This window comes from Vitis vinifera, chromosome 14, assembly GCF_030704535.1.
Source record: "Vitis vinifera cultivar Pinot Noir 40024 chromosome 14, ASM3070453v1".
Classification (NCBI taxonomy): domain Eukaryota; kingdom Viridiplantae; phylum Streptophyta; class Magnoliopsida; order Vitales; family Vitaceae; genus Vitis; species Vitis vinifera.
The window spans coordinates 25,338,460-25,355,392 of record NC_081818.1 but is presented as its reverse complement, the minus strand read 5'-3'; the positions used below and the strand labels follow the sequence as shown (position 1 = coordinate 25,355,392).

At 34.3% G+C, this 16,933-nt stretch overlaps 1 protein-coding gene, 1 long non-coding RNA gene and 1 other non-coding gene across 20 annotated transcripts in view; 2 read left to right on the top strand and 1 right to left on the bottom strand.

Moving 5' to 3' along the window:
- Positions 1-4,351: 4,351 nt before the first annotated feature.
- On the top strand, positions 4,352-4,445 carry LOC132255129 (small nucleolar RNA Z122). Its single transcript, XR_009467747.1, has one exon. It is a non-coding gene; the product is annotated as a small nucleolar RNA Z122 (small nucleolar RNA).
- A 601-nt stretch (positions 4,446-5,046) lies between these two features.
- Positions 5,047-5,882, bottom strand: LOC104881653 (uncharacterized). Its single transcript, XR_009467639.1, has 4 exons — positions 5,694-5,882; positions 5,440-5,571; positions 5,246-5,349; positions 5,047-5,136 (listed from the first exon to the last, which is right to left on the bottom strand). It is a non-coding gene; the product is annotated as an uncharacterized LOC104881653 (long non-coding RNA).
- A 2,975-nt stretch (positions 5,883-8,857) lies between these two features.
- The window catches only part of LOC100242979 (ABC transporter I family member 11, chloroplastic), a 19,572-nt gene continuing 11,496 nt past the window's right edge, over positions 8,858-16,933 (top strand). For 10 of the 18 annotated variants that reach the window (XR_009467664.1, XR_009467666.1, XR_009467668.1 and 7 more), the window contains exons 1-5: positions 9,003-9,338; positions 9,440-9,497; positions 10,107-10,186; positions 10,635-10,686; positions 10,781-10,914. Coding sequence is in view for 6 of the 18 variants with exons in the window: in XM_059742708.1 (XP_059598691.1) it covers positions 9,223-9,338; positions 9,440-9,497; positions 10,107-10,186; positions 10,635-10,686; positions 10,781-10,914 (440 nt within the window). In the remaining 12 variants the exon portion in view is untranslated. Of the gene's footprint in view, positions 9,339-9,439; positions 9,498-10,106; positions 10,187-10,634; positions 10,687-10,780; positions 10,915-16,933 lie in introns of all 18 variants that reach the window. The other 8 variants (XR_009467660.1, XR_009467661.1, XR_009467663.1 and 5 more) reach the window with 1 other exon arrangement.

The following is a 16,933-nucleotide window of genomic DNA, read 5'->3' as shown; positions in this document are numbered from 1 at the left end:
CTAGGCTATCATATTGTATTTCTATCATAAAGCATCCTTGCAAGCCAAAATTATAAAAAAAAACAACAATAAAAATACACTATTGTAATTTCAATACATGAAGTTGTTGATGATAATCCAATGATGGATAAAAAAAAATCTATAAAATTAATTTTTTTTATATAAAAATATAGAGGTATAATAAAAATACAGTACAATTACAATACAAATACAATAACATTACGATACATTACGATAAGGTAAAATTTTGAAAATGTCAAATTTCTTATGAAACTGGGCAATTATGAGTTCTTTGGCATATCCCTAACATGTATAATTTACAACAAATATTGTTATTTATTATATAAAATATGTCTCAATTGATTATAATTTTCATTTGTTTATTTTGTATTCGTTGTAAAATTTTCATTGATTGTAATATTGTGAAATAGTTGTTGATGATAATCCAATGATGGATAAAAAAAAATCTATAAAATTAATTTTTTTTATATAAAAATATAGAGGTATAATAAAAATACAGTACAATTACAATACAACTACAATAACATTGCGATACATTACGATAAGGTAAAATTTTGAAAATGTCAAATTTCTTATGAAACTGGGCAATTATGGGTTCTTTGGCATATCCCTAACATGTATAATATACAAAAAATATTGTTATTTATTATATAAAATATGTCTCTCAATTGATTATAATTTTCATTTGTTTATTTTGTATTCGTTGTAAAATTTTCATTGATTGTAATATTGTGAAATAGTTGTTGATGATATTTCAATGATGGATAAAAAAAAATCTATAAAATTAATTTTTTTTATATAAAAATATAGAGGTATAATAAAAATACAGTACAATTACAATACAAATACAATAACATTACGATACATTACGATAAGGTAAAATTTTAAAAATGTCAAATTTCTTATGAAACTGGGCAATTATGGGTTCTTTGGCATATCCTTAACATGTATAATTTACAACAAATATTGTTATTTATTATATAAAATATGTCTCAATTGATTATAATTTGCATTTGTTTATTTTGTATTCGTTGTAAAATTTTCATTGATTGTAATATTGTGAAATAGTTGTTGATGATAATCCAACGATGGATAAAAAAAAATCTATAAAATTAATTTTTTTTATATAAAAATATAGAGGTATAATAAAAATACAGTACAATTACAATACAACTACAATAACATTGCGATACATTACGATAAGGTAAAATTTTGAAAATGTCAAATTTCTTATGAAACTGGGCAATTATGGGTTCTTTGGCATATCCCTAATATGTATAATATACAACAAATATTGTTATTTATTATATAAAATATGTCTCTCAATTGATTATAATTTTTATTTGTTTATTTTGTATTCGTTGTAAAATTTTCATTGATTGTAATATTGTGAAATAGTTGTTGATGATAATCCAATGATGGATAAAAAAAAATCTATAAAATTAATTTTTTTTATATAAAAATATAGAGATATAATAAAAATACAGTACAATTACAATACAAATACAATAACATTACGATACATTACGATAAGGTAAAATTTTAAAAATGTCAAATTTCTTATGAAACTGGGCAATTATGGGTTCTTTGGCATATCCCTAACATGTATAATTTACAACAAATATTGTTATTTATTATATAAAATATGTCTCAATTGATTATAATTTTCATTTGTTTATTTTGTATTCGTTGTAAAATTTTCATTGATTGTAATATTGTGAAATAGTTGTTGATGATAATCCAACGATGGATAAAAAAAAATCTATAAAATTAATTTTTTTTATATAAAAATATAGAGGTATAATAAAAATATAGTACAATTACAATACAACTACAATAACATTGCGATACATTACGATAAGGTAAAATTTTGAAAATGTCAAATTTCTTATGAAACTGGGCAATTATGGGTTCTTTGGCATATCCCTAACATATATAATATACAAGAAATATTGTTATTTATTATATAAAATATGTCTCTCAATTGATTATAATTTTCATTTGTTTATTTTGTATTCGTTGTAAAATTTTCATTGATTGTAATATTGTGAAATAGTTGCTGATGATAATCCAATGATGGATAAAAAAAAATCTATAAAATTAATTTTTTTTAATATAAAAATATAGAGGTATAATAAAAATACAGTACAATTACAATACAAATACAATAACATTACGATACATTACGATAAGGTAAAATTTTGAAAATGTCAAATTTCTTATGAAACTGGGCAATTATGGGTTCTTTGGCATATCCCTAACATGTATAATTTACAACAAATATTGTTATTTATTATATAAAATATGTCTCAATTGATTATAATTTTCATTTGTTTATTTTGTATTCGTTGTAAAATTTTCATTGATTGTAATATTGTGAAATAGTTGTTGATGATAATCCAATGATGGATAAAAAAAAATCTATAAAATTAATTTTTTTTATATAAAAATATAGAAGTATAATAAAAATACAGTACAATTACAATACAACTACAATAACATTGCGATACATTACGATAAGGTAAAATTTTGAAAATGTCAAATTTCTTATGAAACTGGGCAATTATGGGTTCTTTGGCATATCCCTAACATGTATAATATACAAAAAATATTGTTATTTATTATATAAAATAGGTCTCTCAATTGATTATAATTTTCATTTGTTTATTTTGTATTTGTTGTAAAATTTTCATTGATTGTAATATTGTGAAATAGTTGTTGATGATATTCCAATGATGGATAAAAAAAAAATCTATAAAATTAATTTTTTTTATATAAAAATATAGAGGTATAATAAAAATACAGTACAATTACAATACAAATACAATAACATTACGATACATTACGATAAGGTAAAATTTTAAAAATGTCAAATTTCTTATGAAACTGGGCAATTATGGGTTCTTTGGCATATCCCTAACATGTATAATATACAACAAATATTGTTATTTATTATATAAAATATGTCTCAATTGATTATACTTTTCATTTGTTTATTTTGTATTTGTTGTAAAATTTTCATTGATTGTAATATTGTGAAATAGATTGATTTGATTGTCGGTGAAGGAAGACATACTTCTGAATTGGTAAATGGACTTGGAAAATTTCATTTATGGCTACCTTCATGAAGGAGGGGAGATTGTACCTAAGGAGGATAAACAAATACAATACAAGGGTGGACAACAAAAAGGCATGTACATTGGACAAAGGATGTCATATGCTGAATTTGTTTCAAAGGCATGTGAACGGTTGGATATTAATTCAAATGGATATACATTTCATTACACCCTTGAGTTTGATCCATCTGCACTTCAACAGTTGGATGATGATGAGGACATGCATATGATGTTATCCCATAGTTATGATTATGCTCGTATTTATGTATTAAAACGGACTCGAAGAGTAGAAGTTGAAGGAGGTATAGTCAATGTGCAAAATGATTATTGGTAAGTGATATATCTTGTAACTTATAAAGTGCTCTTATAAGTTATAAAGTTACAGGTTACAAGATGATCGTGTCTGAGGCTCTTCACCTCTATTTAAAGACAATAAAAAGCTAAATTACAAGAGCTATTACAAAAGCAACCTTTTCATTGGTTGATTACAAGGGTAAAATAGGTATTTACAAAGCTAAAAGTCAAGCAAAATATCTTGGAGAACCGGCAGTGGAATATCATCAACAACGTCTCAAAATAGGGGATTTCAAAGGCATTTCGCAAAGGGGGAAGATGAAAGGTCCAAATTTCGCAAGGTGAAAAGCCACCTTGTGAAATTTGGCATTTCGCAAGGTGCCTAAATCCACCTTGCGAAATTTCGCAAGGTGGGTTCTTCATGGTGCGAAATGGCCAAATTTCACACCATGAGGAAAATCCCCTTGCGAAATTTTGGCAAGGTGAATTGCCTTCCCTTGCAAAATGGTGTTCCCATTGCTTGTGCGTGTGTTTCCACTTGAAATTCAAGCCTGTAAACGTCCAAAATCCTTGCTTAACTCGCCCAAGTAGCTCCTCCATCAATTGGCATGCTTGAATTGGTTCATAAGCTGATGAAAAACATGTAAACTTGCCACTAAAAATGGTTAGAACTAATTACTAAGGAGCTTAATGAATTAATTGGGTTAAATGAATATGATTACTACTCAAAGGTGCTTAAAACCCTTATAATTAGGTCTACAAAATAGCACTTTTCGATAGTAATCACTACAATGAATCAGTGATTGTGCAATTTTATGTTGTTGGAGTTATAATAATAGACCTCATTGTGTGTTTATTTTATGGGTTAGATTTCTCATTGTATGACAATATAATTATGAAATCAATCTCATATTTTGGAGTTTGGGAAATGATGAGAGATTCAAACAGGTTAGCATATGCTTAATGGTTTTTTTGTCATGTTGAATATTTTTTGCACGTCAATCTGATCCCAAACTTTGTGAGGTACAACAAATATGACAGTCTTTTTGTTTTGTTCTTGATGTTGTTATTTCAATTCTGCTTTGGCAGACAAAAAAAAAAAAAATTGATCACCCAAGTAGCTAAGCTAAGTTATCCCAGATTGGCCTATCATTGATGCGTTGGAGTTATCAATGTGTGATATCATTTTGATACCATGGAGTTTGAGAAAAGATGAGTTGACAATGCAATGCCTACAGCAATTCAGAGAAATTTGAAAATCACAAACAAATGATGGCATAACAATAATTATTAATAAATAGTAGCAGCTATGAGTTCCAAACAAATTAGTTGATGTAAGCCAATTTGTAAAAAAATATCAGACTAGTAAATTTGGAAATGGAACTCCATCAGACTATAAAAAAATATCAACAACTATAAACCAAAAAAATTACAACATCACTGATCCATAGCCTGGTAGACATTTTCCTTGACTTCATTTTCTGGAAACATTATCAGTTGTATTAGGAGTTTTTCCCTGTACTTTATGACATTGTCCTGTACAAAAGAGTATATAATATAATATTAAGAAAAATTCATGATCATAAAAAAAATATATATATATATATTTTATTCACCACAATATAATACATTTGCAATTGCACGAGAAATTCCACGGTTACTCCATAATTGCATAAACTTGATTACAAATATGCCACAATCCGTTCTGCAAATAGTAATTAAGGAAATTATAAGTCAATTGGGTATCAAATTAGTAAATTTATAACCCGATTTGCTTTCCATAGTTAAAGAGGAATACAAATCTTGCAACTTACGGATTCAATTGTTGGACAACTTCTGGAACAACAAATTCAAATTCTGTCATGTCCACTGATGGTCTTCTTTCTTGAATCCCAATGACAGTTGACAAAACGTTCACCTTAACACAATATACAATTATAAATATGGACATCTTTAAAAAAATAATGACAACGATTCACATAAGTAATTGGACTATAACTATATTTACCAGTTTCTCTATGAAGGCATCCATCCGTTTTTTCCTTCCGTCAATTAATGAATCCAACAACTCTATTCTTTTCGCATGAATATTCAAAATGATTAAATACCAATGATTTTTCCTGCATATTGGTATGAACAACTAAAAGGAACAAAAAAAAAAAAAAAAACAATGATTTTATCAAATTAGTTGTGTTCATGTATTTTCTGCACAATACTTAAAAATATCCAACTACAAAGTACTTTTATTAAACTAAATAAAACCTGTTCATATGTGCACAACCGAGTATTTTTGAAATATTTCCATAAATTGTCACATATGTATTTTGGAGATAAGGAACCCCTCTTGTTTTCCACATCAGACTGTAATAAAAAAATTACAAACCATACATTAGATTAAAACAATCTACGTAAAACAAGAAAACCAATCTATAATTTTTTCCTTTTATCCATGTATTATACTCCACACTACACTATGGAATTTATATCAAATAATCAATTGTCATAATTAAATGTATAATGAATCAAGTAATGTTGTAATATATTGTACTTCTAGTGCAATTGTATTGTAAATGTAAGGCATTTGTATTGTACCCTTATTTATTTTGATTTAACTACTATTAGTGATCCCAAATACAGTTACATACATGCCATTGCCACAACAAGAGGTCCACTACCAGTTCCCACATTACAATTAACAAAATCAATTATATGTTCAAACTTGTTTTTGATTTTTAATAGAATCAAAACAGCAGAAAATACATCTCAGTTGATTCCAAGTTTAACTAGGGATCCAAGAACATAAGAAAGTAGCTCAGAACAGCATTTTCTAAGAAATTTGACCACTGCCATGATTACATTTATTAAGGAGTTCAAGGATTCAATATTTTTTCTCATATATTTTCCTCCAGCTTCTCGGCATCCAGACAGATTACCTAAATCAACCTCTATCAACAGTCATAATACTAAATAAATTGGCACAACCCAATTCCAAATGGGTTTCAGAATTAGACCAATTGCATCTAAACAAAACCATGTTGATTCATCATCAAATCTTCTAGCTAATCACAAACACAAGCAAATACAACAACACTAATAACAATTGCGGGTCTGTTTGGATGCTGAGAAAGTAGAAAATAAAAATTAAAGAAAAAACGTGAACTCAAACAAAAACCCAAATACCCGATACCCACATTCTTTGTAATCTCAATCAAAATCAGTAGCCTAGAAATCTTTTCTTAAAAATGAACTCAAACAAAAAAAACACCCAAACAAGTCCTTTAACAAAGCCTAGAAATCTTAAAATTATTTTAGGACCTGCAACACGTGAACTCAAAAACCCTAAACAGAGCACTTGCATATGTGAACCAAAATAAAGAATTAGAGTTTTAGAGATAGAAGTGTTGGGAAATGAGACTCAATTGCTCTATTAAAATCCTAAAACCCAAAATAAATTTGGATTGAGGGTTACATTTGATCAGATCAACAATGTCGAATGAAAGTGGAACGTCTTTTCAACTGTATAGTTTCAGATGGAGAGTAATGGAGGAGGAGAATGAAGAAATTATCGCTTTGGGGATGAGGTGAGGGTTGAGGATGCCGGTTGCAGAAAGCTACAAGGATGGGTGGGCTAGGGTCAGGCGTCGGGTTGAGAATCGTACTTGGATTGGGATAGATTTGGAAGGCTTTGTGAGGACTTTACCTTGGACTAGTGGGGAAGTGTGCTTGAAGTATCAGTTACCTGGTGAAGATCTCAACGCTTTAATCTCGGTTACCAACGATGAGGATCTTGAACACATGATGCTCGAGTACGATTGATTGTGCCGCCCATCCAACAAGCAGGCCAGACTCAAGTTATTTCTCTTCCAGTTAACCCCTCCTGCATCCACCAGTTTCGGTTCCAACGAGACCAAATCGGAGCGGCAGTGGTTCGTGGACGCACTGAATTCTGTGCAGATCCAGCTTCTAGAAGGTTCTTCACCTCAGACGGCAGCCTCTGAGACCAATCCGAATTTTCTGTTTGGGTTGGATAAAGGGCTCGCTCCGCCTCCCCCGTGAAATTGCTCCCCAAGGATTATTCAGTGAGATCAGATCCAGGATCGGAAATTCCTTATAAATTATAATTTTAGAATTTAATTGAGGGTAAATTGGTCTAATAAAAATGTTATGCCTTCAGAAGAATTATCAAATTTACCTATTCTCATCGGTAATTTTTTTCCCCAGCCTACCCTTAAGGGTAATTCTCCCAAACAAAAATGAGCCCGAGGGAAATATCTAGAAATATGCCCACCCCAAAAAATTCAAGTCCAAAATCAAACTTGGTCTAATAAATTTTACCAATAAAAATGTTTATTGATCCAAATTAATAAATATAACCCTAAAAATATCCTCATGTCAATGGCTCTACTTCAAAATTTCCAAGTTAATATCCAAAATACAATCACAATTGGCCAAACCCAAATAAAAAATTTACCACCCGTTAGAAACCCCCGGTGCAGTGGGTTCGGGTGTTGTGGGTTTTAGGGCAAAGAGGGAAAGGAAGAAAAATGAAAAAAAAAAAAAAAAGGGGTGGGGAGGGGGGGATGAGGGAGATGGTGAGGCGGTAGAAATGGGTTTTGGGTGGGGAAAATGGAAAAAAAGAAAGAAAAGGAAGAGGAAAGAAAAAAGGAACCACAAAATGGAAGGGAAAAAAAAGGTGCCGCGTGGGTGAGTGGGTAAGTCTTTGGGAAAAAACATGAGAGGAGAAAATGGAGAAAGGGAAAGGGAACGACGAGGGGAGAAGAGAGTGTGGGCGGGTGGGGGAAGATATCAAGGAAAAATGGGGGAGAAATAAAGGAAAGAAAGAAAAAGTAAAAGAGAGAAAATGGGGAAGAAAGAGAGAATGAAGGAATGTGGGGGTAGAGTAGGTTCTGTGGCCGTATGTGGGAGTTGGGGAGAGTGGAAAGAGAGAGGAGAGAGAAAAAAACAAGAAAAAAAAAAAAGAAAAGAAGAGAAAATAAAATAATAATAAATAAATAAATAAAACAAAATAATATAAATTAAGAATTAAAAGATGTTAGTGAAAGGTAATGGGCTTTGAAATTTTAGAATAAAATTGGATAAAAAATTAATATAAAATTAAAACTGGGATAAATTTTAAAGTCAACATTAATATAAATTTATTTAACGTAATAAAATATTTTATTCAAAAATCATCTATATTGGTACATGGTCAATGATATTATGGTTTTTTTTGGGCATATTCTCTAAAGCTTAGTTTTTTTTTTTTTTTTAAAAGATACTATAACTTTTTAGGGAACTTTTTTCGAGTATATCCCTTGACTTCTTTATCATTTTAAATGTTAATAACTAGTCTTGTTAATAATGGTTTTTATACTTAAAGTCAGACGTTTATATTCTTGATTGCTCTTAACATAACTGTTCGAAACACTTATTTCTTTACTCGTCTAAGACTTAAATCAGAAAAATAAACAGACGCAAATACTATAATATAGACTACAATAATTTAATTCAATATTAAATTTCAAATGTTTAAACATCTCAAAAGATTATTATTCATGATAAACTATTTTTTTTTCTTTTTTCTTATTTATTTTCCTGTTTATTCTATTTAATTTTTGTGGGAAAAAGTTTTTTTTAGGGAATTATATATATATTTATTTACTTCAAATTCTTAATTAAGTAAACTTAAAATTTCAGGGGGATGCGGGGCTCCGCCCCCGAAGGCTGAACACAAGTGCCGCAGCCGAAGTATTGGTGGTCAAATCTCAAAACTGCAGCTCCGGTTGAAGAAATGACGAATTATGTATGTAAAGCACAGCCTCCTCCAACGGCAGTCTCATCCGCTTCGTATTTTGGACATTCACTCTTCTTCCATTCTCCACCTGCAATCTTAACCAGACCATGCAGGCAAGCACTTTCTTTTATTCAATTTTGTCCATCACCGAACTCTTTTTTTTTTTTTTTTTTTTTTATAATTTTAATTTCCCAAAATTCATTTCTATTCGCAGGTCAAAGTTCTGGAGAATTCGAAATCTTAGAATCAGCTGCGAATACTCTTGTATCGAAGTAAGTTTCATTTCATTCCACTGATCGACAATGGTGGTGTACTCCGAGAAATTGTTTCAAATTATCAAAAGCATTAGGGTTCATTCCGAATTTAAAGTTTGGTTGATTTATATGCCTAATGTTCTGCACTTGAATTCAGAATTCAATTGATTGCAAATACCCACAAAACAAAAAGGAAAGTCTTAACTATGAAATAAAATTCGTTTCTGAATTTAGCCTAAGTTTCATATGCAAATTGATCATTTGATCTAATTTAAGAGTGTGTTTGACAGTATTGCTATTCAAAGTGCTTTCAGTGAAAATGTTTTCTTTGATAGTGTTTTTAGAAGAATTACAAGTGATTTTCCAACTTTTAGAAGTGTTTTCTAAATTTTTCCAAACACCTGATTTTTTTTTTTCTAAAAGTGCTTTTAGCCAAACAGGCTCTAAGTCCCTTAATGATTTGATTTAGAGTGCTGTCAAAGGTCCTCTGGTGTATTTTGATGCAATGGTAGTAGAAGATAATGAAAGATAGGGTGTTTATTGTCTCAATTCTAAGGTTTTTCTTTTGGTGTGTTCTAATGAAATGCGGTTGGAAGATTCTAAAACAATACAGTTGTTTGCTTTTAGGTTAGGGGTGTTAGCTATCGACCCCAAGGGACAGAGTTCGACCTTTTGAATGATGTTAATTTTTCCCTTCCAGAGAAAAGGTACTCATCTTGCCCTTTGATTTTGTTGGAAATGAATATGGTTTTCTTGAGCATCCATAATGTGTTGGTATGAATTTGGGATTTTCCATCCAATTGGTCCAGTTGAGGAGTTACCCTTGGCAAGGAACCGTTCCCAACAGATTATCCTTGCGATTGGATTTATCGACTTTTTCCCCTTTTCAACCACATCTCCTGTGTTCTTTTTTACCATCAAAACAATGAGATAGATATGATGGTCTGTCATCCAACTGGATATATTATTGTTCAGAAAATCTATGAGTTTAGGTGCATAAAATGTTGGGACACCCTCTCTCCCACTTGGATTCACCATCTGTACAATCGTGGTGGCAAAAATCTCTCTTCAAGTTCTACTTGATGGGTAGCTTGTACTCACTTTGTAGATGAGCAATCTCCTCATAGTGTTACTTGCTGGTGTTCATTGCTGCAGTTTTGGTTTGATCTTTGGACGCAGTGGAAGTGGAAAAACTACTCTGTTGCAGGTCTACTTCTCCATTTGAGTTTTATTTCATAGAAATTTCTATCTTTTGATTTACTTTATCCATTTTCCTTTTCTTTTTTCCTCCTCCTATACAGCTTCTCGCAGGGATAAACAAACCAACATCAGGTTCCATTTTTGTTCAAAAGTATGGAGATGATGGCAAGCTGACTCAGACTTCTGAACCATTGCCTTCAGAAAGAGTTGGTATTCTCTTTCAGTTTCCTGAGAGGTATTGAATATATATTTGAGACAAAGGTTGTTTTTTTCTGTTAGTTACTCAGGAGGAATTGCATTTGTATATAGTTTTTGGAATGTATATTTGTTAATCAACTTAGCAAAGCCCTAGTCCCAACAATATGAGTGGTCTACATGATTCCTTTTTTGCCATTCAGCTCTATGTGGAGCCATATCCTCCATTAAATCCTTTGTGATCATATTGTTCCTCACTATTCCCACCAACATCTTTCCTGTCCTATCTCTTCACCTTTTAGCCCTTCTGACTTGAATCAAATCAATCTTCTGTAATGCTGCACTTGAAGCTCTTTGATGCACATGGCTCAACCATCATAGACAACATTTCCTCATCTTGTCCTCAACTGATGCTAATTCAGCTGTCTTATGAATGAGCTTATTTTTTATTTGATCTTTTCTTGCATTGCCTCTCATCCATTTTGTTTGCTATCCACTCATCTTGATTTTCTTTTAATGCTAGTTGGACTTTAGACTGTTAATTTTTATGGCAGTGTTCTCTTCTGTTAATTCCTTTTGAAATCTAGAAGGAATCTTGTCTCTGTTTCTACTTTGTTGTTTTAGCAGTTTAGTTTTGCATCTTCTTTATAGGTACATTTCACCTTTTCAAATAGGTCAAAGAAGAATATGTTATTAAAAGCACTAACAGAAAAAAGGGTACAAACACTAAAAACACAGGAAGCATAAAAAAGGTGCCAAATGGCAACAACAAAAAAGAAACAAAGCCACATTAAGAAGTCTCTAAACAACCAATAAATCTATTAAAGACAAGGCTCTTGTTTCTAAGCAAAGTTTAGACCGAGGGAAAAGATTTCTCATAAAGAAGTCCCAAGTTCCTTGAATCAATGGCTCAATGAAACTATCCTTCAGTTTTGCACTTTTTTTTTTGTTCTTTCCACAAAGCTTCTATGCCAACTTAGTAACAATTTTTTAAAAGGTTATTTTGAGGCTTAGGTCCCAAGGTTTGCCTCAAGGCAAGATACTGTGAATTAGCCTTAGGGCTGTAGCCACAGTATAGGGTGAGGCCTACTACCTTGAGATAATTGAGGCTTATGCCTTGAATATTTAATGGGTTTTAATGCATTTTAGTCCATTGTGGGCTTTTGGTATATATCTTCTTAAATGTTCAAGGGGTTCTAAAGGATTTTGAGCTTCTATGCATTTTTCACATATGTTTTATAAGTCTTAGGTCTTGGGCTCAGTTCTTGGGTTAACCCTAGGGGCAGTCATTTTTTTTTTGGTGAAAAAATTGACCAACCTAAACCGACCCTCATGAGTTCATTTGAGTTGAGCCCTTATTTGGTTTGGTTCAATTAGGATTGTTGAATATAATGTATTTATAGTGTACAATATTTCTTTCCTTTCTTAATATAGGTCACATATATGGTAGTTAGTTTAACCTAGCCTTGTATGTATATTCCTCTATTGTAAGTTGTAAGTAGTCATGAATATAAATGAGAATTAAGGTTCTCTCTCTCTCTTTCTCTCTCTCTCTCTCTTTCAACATGGTATGAGAGTCAAGGGAAAAAACTTTATTCTTTCTGGTTTACCCGTGTAATTAATTCCAGGAATCCGTCTAGTGACCGTGTTTCATTCCGGTCACCTTTTCCATCTCCCAAAGCTTTCCGGTCAGCCGTATCGTGGTTAGAAAACCCTCATCACCGTTAACATTTTTCCGACGATATTTTTCGGCGACTTTTTCCGGGGACTTTTTCCGACACCGACCACATCATCAGGAGCGCAAAAAGGAGATCTGCAACTTTCTCAAAGCACCGGAGCCAACACACCCACCCACGCGCCTCCCACGCGCCACTTTTCTCCGGTGGCCTGAATCCCACGTGCTGACGTGTGAGGGCGTGTGGCCCACTTTCTGGTGCCGAGCTTCTTCCAGCAGGCTCGTTCGCACTGTCTTGCACTTCTAAACCTTCGTCAATCCTCTCCGAACCCTAATTCTCCATTTTTTTGGCATTTTAGCCTCCGCGAGTCTTCTTTCAGCCTCCTTCGGCCTCCGACGGCAGCTTCCTTCCTTGGCCGAGACCTGTGTGTGCCTTGGGAAGGCCTCTTCTTCATCCCTAGTCACTTTTCTCCTTTGTTTGGGTCCCGACATACCAGGTTCTTCTTTCACAGTTGTGATCCGACCTCCTTTTAGGGCTCTCTTCGATCCAAACGTGATTCAATCTCAGGTGAAGTGGATATGGCGACTAAAAATCCCATTTTTACATCCGTCATCTCTTGATCTCCTACTATCACATCGGAAAAATTGATTGGTAGTGAGAATTATCTCTCCTGGTCAGCGTTCGTGGAACTCTGGTTTATGGGACAAGGTTATGAGGATCATCTTGTTACACCTGAGGATGCTATACCTGATGTTGACAAAGTGCAATGGAAGAAGATCGATGCACAATTATGCAGTGTATTATGGCAATCTGTTGATCCCAAAATTTTCCATCATCTTTGTACCTACAAAATCTGCTTTAAATTTTGGACTCAGGCTAAAGGATTATACACGAATGATATTCAACGATTTTATAAGGTGGTTTCTAATATTGTTCATGTGAGACAGTAGGACATGGATCTGTTTACTTATATTGGTCGGATTGCGTCTCTTAAGGAGGAGTTCTTAACTTTAATGCCCTTCACTAATGGTGCTGAAGCTCAACAAATACAGACTGACAAGTTCTTTATGGTGTTAACCCTCATTGGCCTCCGTCCAGATCTTGAGTCTGTCCGAGATCAGATTCTTATTAGTCCATCAGTACCATCATTGGATGATGTGTTCGCTCATCTCTTATGCCTCTCCTCTACTCAGACTTTGTCGATTGATGGTCTTTCAGATTCATCTATGTTAGCCTCTCAGACTAACTCTCGAGGAGGACGTAGTGGCAATCGGGGTCGAGGACAACGTCCTCAGTGCACCTATTGTAATAAGCTTGGTCATACTCGAGATCGTTGCTATCAGTTACATGGACGGCCTCCTCGCACTGCCCACATTGCTCAGTCATCTAATCCTTTGCTATCTCGACCTAACTCTGCTGCGAGCTCCACATCTCAGAGTATCAACCTAACTGGTAGTGATTATGATGCCTATCTTTGATATCAGGCAGCCACATTAGCTTCTGTTGCTTCTGTTGCCCAGACCGGTAATGTCTCTGTCTGCTTTACTCAATCTCCTTCTCTTGGCCCGTGGATTCTAGATTCTGGAGCATCTGATCATATCTCTGGTAATAAACACCTTTTCTCCTCTATTACTACTACCTCTATCTTACCTACTGTTACTTTAGCTAATGGTTCCCAAACTATGGCTAAAGGTATTGGTTTGGCTCATCCTCTCCCTTCCCTACTTCTCCATTCTGTCCTTTATGCCCCTGAGTGTCCTTTTCATCTTATTTCCATCAGCAAAATAACTCGCACTTTTAACTATTCTATCACTTTTTCTGATAAATCTGTGATCTTGCAGGATTGGAGTACGGGGAAGACCATTGGCATAGGGCGTGAGTCTCAAGGCCTCTATTACCTCACATCACCTTCATCTCCTGTAGCTTGCATTTCCACCGATGCTCCTCTTCTCATTCACAGTCGTTTGGGTCACCCTAGTCTCTCCAAGTTCCAGAAGATGGTCCCTCGTTTTTCCACTTTGTCGTCGCTTGCGTGTGAGTCGTGTCAGCTTGGGAAACATACTCGTGTCTCGTTCCCAAAGCGTTTGAATAATCGGGCAAAGTCTCCTTTTGAACTTGTCCACACTGATGTTTGGGGTTCGTGTCGGACCGCGTCTACTTTAGGATTTCAGTATTTTGTCACTTTCATTGATGACTATTCAAGACGTACTTGGTTATTTTTAATGAAAAATCGAGCTGAGTTATTCTCCATTTTCCAGAAATTTTATGCTGAAATCCAAACATAATTCAATGTTTCTATTCGAGTGTTACGCAGTGACAATGCTCGGAAATATTTTTCTACACCCTTTACTTCTTTTATGTCTCAACATGGGATCCTCCATCAGTCATCTTGTGCTCATACTCCTCAACAAAATGGGGTTGCTGAACGTAAAAATCGACATCTTGTTGAGACAGTTCGTACCATTTTTCTCCATAGTCATGTTCCTTTTCGTTTTTGGGGAGATGCTGTTCTTATAGTCTGTTACTTGATTAATCGTATGCCCTCATCTATATTACATGACCAAATCCCTCATTCCCTCATTTTTCCTACCCAACCTCTTTATTTCCTTCCTCCTTGTGTCTTTGGCTGTACTTGCTTTGTTCATACTCTCACACCTGGACAGGACAAGCTCTCCGCCAAGGCTACGAAATGCATCTTCTTGGGATACTCTCGACTTCAGAAGGGCTATCGTTGTTATTCCCCTGATACTCATCGTTATTTTCTCTCCGCTGATGTCACCTTCTTTGAGAACTCTTCATTCTTCTCATCCTCTGAATCTCTTCCCATTTCTAAAGTATTGCCACTTTCCTATATATCCCCCTCTTCAGATGCGCTCTCTCGTCCTCTTTAGGTTTATCATCGTCGACATCGTGCTGTTGCTCCTCCTCTATCTTCAGCTGAGGTACCTGATGACTCACCTCCTGTCTCACTGATTTCTCCTACCCCGACCCTGTCATCTACTGACCATTTGCCTATTGCTCTTCGGAAAGGTAATCGATCTACTCGTAATCCTCATCCTATTTATAATTTTTTGAGCTACCATCGATTATCTTCATCCTATTTTGCCTTTGTCTCTACTTTATGCTCTGTTTCTCTTCCTAAGCGCACTAGTGAGGCATTTTCTCATCCTGGGTGGCGATAGACAATGGTTGATGAAATGGATGCTATGCACTCCAATGGCATATGGGATCTTGTTTCTTTACCTCCTGGTAAATCTACAATTGGATGCCGTTGGGTCTACACTGTTAAAGTTGGTCCTGATGGTCAGGTTGATCGCCTTAAGGCACGCTTGGTTGCTAAAGGTTATACTCAGATTTATGGTTGTGACTATGGTGACACCTTCTCTCCTGTTACCAAGATTGCTTCTGTTCGCTTATTTCTCTCCATGACAGTTATGTGTCATTGGCCTCTTTATCAGTTGGATATTAAGAATGCTTTCCTTCATGGTGAACTTTTCGAGGAAGTGTATATGGAGCAACCACCTGGTTTTGTTGCTCAGGGGGAGTCTGGTTTAGTCTGCAAGTTATGTCGCTCTCTATATGGCTTGAAACAGTCTCCTCGAGCATGGTTTAGGCGTTTTAGTTCAGTTGTTCAAGAGTTTGGAATGCTTCGGAGTGAAGCAGATCATTCAGTTTTCTATCATCATAACTTTTCGAGCCAGTGCATCTATTTGGTAGTTTATGTGGATGACATTGTCATTACAGGTAGTGATCAGGAGGGTATCCAAAGACTAAAGCAACACCTTTTCAACCACTTTCAAACCAAAGATTTGGGCAAACTCAAGTACTTTCTGGGACTTGAAATAGCTCAATCCAGTTCAAGTGTGGTTATGTCACAAAGGAAGTATGTCTTAGACATCTTGGAAGAAACAGGTATGTTAGAATGTAAACCTGTTGACACTCCTATGGATCCAAATGTTAAACTTGTACCAGGACAGGGGGAGCCTCTAAGAGATTCTGGGAGATATCGACGACTTGTAGGCAAACTGAACTACCTCACCATCACTTGGTCAGACATCTCTTTTCCTGTGAGTGTGGTTAGTCAATTTCCTGTGAGTGTGACAACCATTAGGATGCTGTGATCCGCATTCTTCGATATATTAAAGGAACACCAGGCCAAGGTATGTTGTATGAAGACAGGGGCCATACCCAAATTGTTGGTTACACAGATGCAGACTGGATTGGTTCACCCTCAGATAGGCGTTCCACCTCAAGGTATTGTGTTTTTATTAGAGGTAACTTAATATCCTTGAAGAGTAAGAAACAAGATGTAGTGGTTAGATCAAGCGCCGAAGTTGAGTATCGAGCTATGACTTTGGCAACATGTGAACTCATATGGTTGAG